Source organism: Akebia trifoliata, chromosome 14, assembly GCF_017979445.1.
Source record: "Akebia trifoliata isolate Shusen 1 chromosome 14, ASM1797944v1, whole genome shotgun sequence".
NCBI lineage: Eukaryota > Viridiplantae > Streptophyta > Magnoliopsida > Ranunculales > Lardizabalaceae > Akebia > Akebia trifoliata.
The window spans coordinates 14,177,244-14,181,817 of NC_141388.1; the positions used below are offsets into that span (position 1 = coordinate 14,177,244).

The 4,574-nt window shown below is 37.5% G+C and overlaps 1 protein-coding gene across 1 annotated transcript; it reads right to left on the bottom strand.

Annotated features, from left to right (window-relative positions):
• Positions 1–576: 576 nt before the first annotated feature.
• On the bottom strand, positions 577–4,271 carry LOC147386393 (ferritin-3, chloroplastic-like). The gene is made up of 8 exons (XM_086423683.1): positions 3,854–4,271; positions 2,495–2,578; positions 2,354–2,414; positions 2,170–2,257; positions 1,390–1,451; positions 1,131–1,196; positions 980–1,043; positions 577–885 (listed from the first exon to the last, which is right to left on the bottom strand). Exons 1-8 carry the CDS (start codon positions 4,171–4,173, stop codon positions 836–838), a joined length of 795 nt encoding a protein of 264 aa, XP_086279809.1. The 5' UTR covers positions 4,174–4,271; the 3' UTR covers positions 577–835.
• Positions 4,272–4,574: the final 303 nt, after the last annotated feature.

The window sequence follows — 4,574 nt, forward strand, 5'->3', positions numbered from 1 at the left end:
AACTCCAAACATTCCAGAATAATACTACAGACGGAATAATCATCCCTACAAGATCAGGCCAGTCTTTTGCCAAGGTATGTAAAAGGCCAATTCCATTCAATTTCTAAAAACTTTTCAAAATCAATCTTTTGACACATTGCACTTTGAGGTCGTGGGTTCAAGTTCCAACTTACCTATCAAAAAATAAAAATAAAAATAAAAATCGCCAAAAAATCTCCTAATTACAATTACAGCAAACCACCTCATATTAACATAATTAATCTTCATTTTTTACCTCTTATGGTGGATATACCCACCCTTCACAGTTGAGACTACTCCCAAGTCACATGCATCGCCCCCTCGGAAAGTCCTACGTGCAACTAATTGAGTCATGGGTCAATCGAACCTTGGAGGGTGGCCCTAGGATTTCATTGTTTCGTGAGGTTTCGAACACTTGACCTACCCTTCCTGAGGAGCTTATCAAGGCTCGGCTTGCACTAGGCTAACCCCATGGGGTTTTCTTCTTCATATATGAGCATTCATACTGCCAAATTACACAATCTAATAAACTCCATGCACATCTCATCTAAGTCGTAATGATTCTAAAATGATGATGATGAGCTAACCATAAAGATAAAATCCTTATACAACATACATCAGTCTTTGGTGTACTTCCCAAACACTATCTATTTCTTTCTACCTGAAAATCAATCCCAAAAGCATCCTTATCTGAAAATAAAGGTTTCTAACTCCTCACATCTCTAACTCCCTACTAGAGAGCCACCACACTCTAAAACTATACTCACAAGACACACATATAAAATTGCAATCAAGAAAAACGGGATATTTTATCTCATCATGCAGCAACTCCATCCTTGAGGAGCATTTGATCAAAGTGCCAAACTCCTGCAAAACCCACCAGAATTACGACTGTTAGCACCTTTGGGGGAGGCAGAAGTGATGAAAGTGGAGAAGGGTGATTTTGTAATTTGGTACATACCATGTCCCTTGCCAACCCTTCTCAATTGGGCAACATATTCGGAGATCTTTTTTATGGCTTCCACCTAGGGAGAGAGGAAACAAATTACAGACATCAAAATAAAACTACCACTCTTCGAAATTTAGAAACAAAATATGGAAGGCTATTCTACCTGCTCAGTCAAAAACTCGCTCTCTACAAAGTCTGCTAACTGCACATCATTGTTTTGATCTGCCACCTGTTGTTTGTTTATCAAGAATAGAGTATCTCAGAAAGAATAGAATATTTCAGCTTGCAAGCTAACATACTAAACATTTTGCAGGTGCTTGATCCTATGAGCTAACAAATACTTTACCAATTAGAGACCTAACCAATGGTAATTCTCGAAATTCAAATCAGGTAGAGATGTAAAGGGGATTAAGATATTTTACGCTGTGTAAATTCAAAAGCTTCTCATTTGTTAACTTCTCCAAAGACAATGCGAGCTCCATTGCTGAATCAAGGAATCATAGGAAAAACATATCAATAAGTGCTTATGAAAAAGACAGAATAGTCATCATTTCATGTAATTGGCATGATCTTCTCCCCTATAGATTATGGAAAAGAGTAAACAAATCACCTAGTACGATTCTTAGGGGAAAAAAACAATTTATAGAAAGCAAAATGCAAAATAGCCTATAAGTGTGCATAATCTGACAAAAGTTAAACCTAATTGGGCCCTATAACACACGAACAAACAAGTAAGCACCCATATGCATGTTTTTGAGGCATGTGCCTGAGTGTGTAAAGAGAAATATATTTATTTTGGATATAGATGCAGAAATTGATATTGCCTGACATATATATTTTTAAGACATCGAAAGAAATATATGACAAGTAAAAGAACACACAAGTATGTGCGTGCACACCCACACATCACGTGACTTAGGGAAAATTGATTTCTTATATCAAACCATTTTGTGTCCAACATTTCAATGAATTAGTTTATGGAAGCTGGCTGCTTGAAGAATCTTTTGAATTCATTTTTTATATAGAAAATCCTCAAACTAAACGGGTCAAACCAACTTACAAGCTGGGATGTGTCAGGTGTGTCCATATATCGATGTGATGCATATGCGCACACACATCTACAAAAACATCCATAATTCCATACCATCTACATCTTTATCTTCATACAAATAACAAACTAAGAAGCGGCCGTTAAATCTTACCATACAAGGCATCACCCTTCTCGTGGTGATCAAATTCAGACAGGGGCATCACTATAGACTGTAACTTCACTCTCCCTCCCCGCTTGTTCTGTGAATTAGAGAAATAAGAGTATTAGAGATACAAAATTCAAAATAAAACAAACTATGTATTAGTGGGAGAACACAAAGGTAATTAAGCAAACACCTGATACTCCATCAACTTCTCTGCATGCTCCCTTTCTTCTATGCTCGACTCCTTGAAGAATCTGATTGAAACATGAACAAATATGCAATCAACATTGCTAAGATAAAAAAGAAAAAAAAATGGGTTTTCTGAGGCTATTACTTGGCAAGGCCTTGAAGGGACACGTTGTCCCTGTCAAAGTAGGAGTACATGGCGTGATACACATATGAAACATTGTACTCCACACTGTTAACAAAGAAACCCAAGTTAGACAAGCATAGGTTTCAACATAAATAGATATAGAGAAAAGCCATCAACATGTGTCATGGACTGCAAATTAAGGGTGTCAATGGGTATCCAATTATCAAATTTCCCAACGTATCCCCATGATTTCTTTTGGTCTGGTTTTGGGTAGCCATCTTAGGGACCCGATAAGACTACGGTCTCCTTCGGGTACTCGATTAGTAAATTATTTTATTTATAGCAAAATTAGTAGTCGAATTAAACATTAACCAAGAGATATCTTGAAGTAAAAATACTTCAACGAAAACTAAAATACAAAGAGAATATGGAATCTTTATATTTCACCTTCTATACATAAAGGTCCATTCATATTATACATTACTTTTCATTTTCAACTACAAACAAATACTCCATAGCACAATTTCCAAAGATGTTCTTCTCAAAAGTTTGATTTGCTTGAAGTATTCATTGTTGGTAATGGTATCAACTCTTGATCATGGTTTTAAAACTCGGTTTCGCGACTTGTCTCATCCAGGCCCGATACCAAGTCATCTCGGACGAGTTTTCCGATATGTTTGATACGTCTCGTTCAAAAAACCAAAAAATTGAACTTGAGTCCTGAATCTCAGTCAAAAAAGTGACTTTGTGAGTTGGTCTCGGTCAGCTCTGATACCGAGTTAACTCGGGCGATACATCTCAGAAGAGTTTTAAAACCATGCTCTTGATTGAATAATTACAAGTTCTTTTTTGTCACTAAAAAACAATTGTCTATTTTATAGGGTCCTAGTTTTTTTCTCCAACCAAAAAAAATTGTCTATCTTAATGGTACCCAGAACTGGAACCCATAAGAACTGAACCAAAAGTTTATTTAGATTCCGGTTATGGGTATATGTGGATCCGAACTGAAACCGACCCGTAGACAGCCCTACTGCAAATAGACGAACAAAATACATAACAATCCATCGATTTAGTCAATCAAGGAAATTAAAAAAAAGAAAATAACAAAAAACAAGAAGATAATAAAGAGAAATTGCAGAAATCCATGAGAACCATTGAAAGAAAATGCCTTTGTAAACGAAATGGAGAAGAAAAAATGGAGAGAGATGGATTGAAATAACGAAAACCCAAGATCACAAATTAGACGAAAATCCCATAAAACATGATAACCCAAACAAGCAAAAATACAGTAACAGAGACAGGTAGATGATGGCAGACAAAGAAAATCTCCAAAACAGAGAGTAGAGAATACAAAAGAGAGATAAAGAGAACCAAACCCACTTGATCTGCTCGTTAATGGCAGCCTCACATTCGTTCGAGTACTTCTGGCGAGCGAGCGATTTATCTGGAACAGTGGGAACTAAAAGAAGCTCCTTTTTCACCTCTTCGAAGGGCTCGAACACTATACCCGTAAGTGGGCGATTATTCGACTCAGTTGATGCAGAGACAATGAACCCATCTTCTCTTCCTTTTCTCTGTGAGAAACGTAGAACAGAAGGAGAAGATGAAGAGCTCAAGAAAGAAGATGAAGACAAAAGGGGTTTAAGGCTCTCTCCTTGTGTGGTCGAGAGAGAGAAAGCAGAGGCAGCTCTGAGAAGCATGGTTGGATAGCAGAGTCCGACAGAGATGCAGATGAAGAAGAAAGTTCTGGTTGAGACTTGAGAACTGTGAGAGAGAGAGAGACAAAAGCAAATGAATGGTGAAAAGTGCGGTGGGCACAAGAAGATAAAGATGGTAGGTTTTGATTTGGACCATTGATGGACTGCCACGTGGGTGGTGATGATTGTTTGATCGATAAGAGCGTGTGGCGAGCTCGTGCTTTCTGTGGAGATGCTTTTCTTGTAAGATTCCAAAATAATATCTGATACAGATTCGATCAGAGACAGAGCGAGAGAGAGAGAGAGAGAGGAATATATTGATGGATAGAAATTCATTAGTGGCCATGAAAGGGGGGAAATTTTAGGGGGTCAATATTCATTGATAGAGATTAATGGTCCTTTAA

Excerpts from the sequence above, each read along its gene's own strand:
- LOC147386393 (XM_086423683.1), bottom strand. The coding sequence starts at position 4,173 with ATGCTTCTCAGAGCTGCCTCTGCTTTCTCTCTCTCGACCACACAAGGA. Across the intron at positions 2,258-2,353 it reads AGAAGTTGATGGAGTATCAG|AACAAGCGGGGAGGGAGAGT; the intron begins GTGTTTGCTTAA and ends TCTAATTCACAG. Across the intron at positions 1,452-2,169 it reads GAAGGGTGATGCCTTGTATG|CAATGGAGCTCGCATTGTCT; the intron begins GTAAGATTTAAC and ends TCCTTGATTCAG.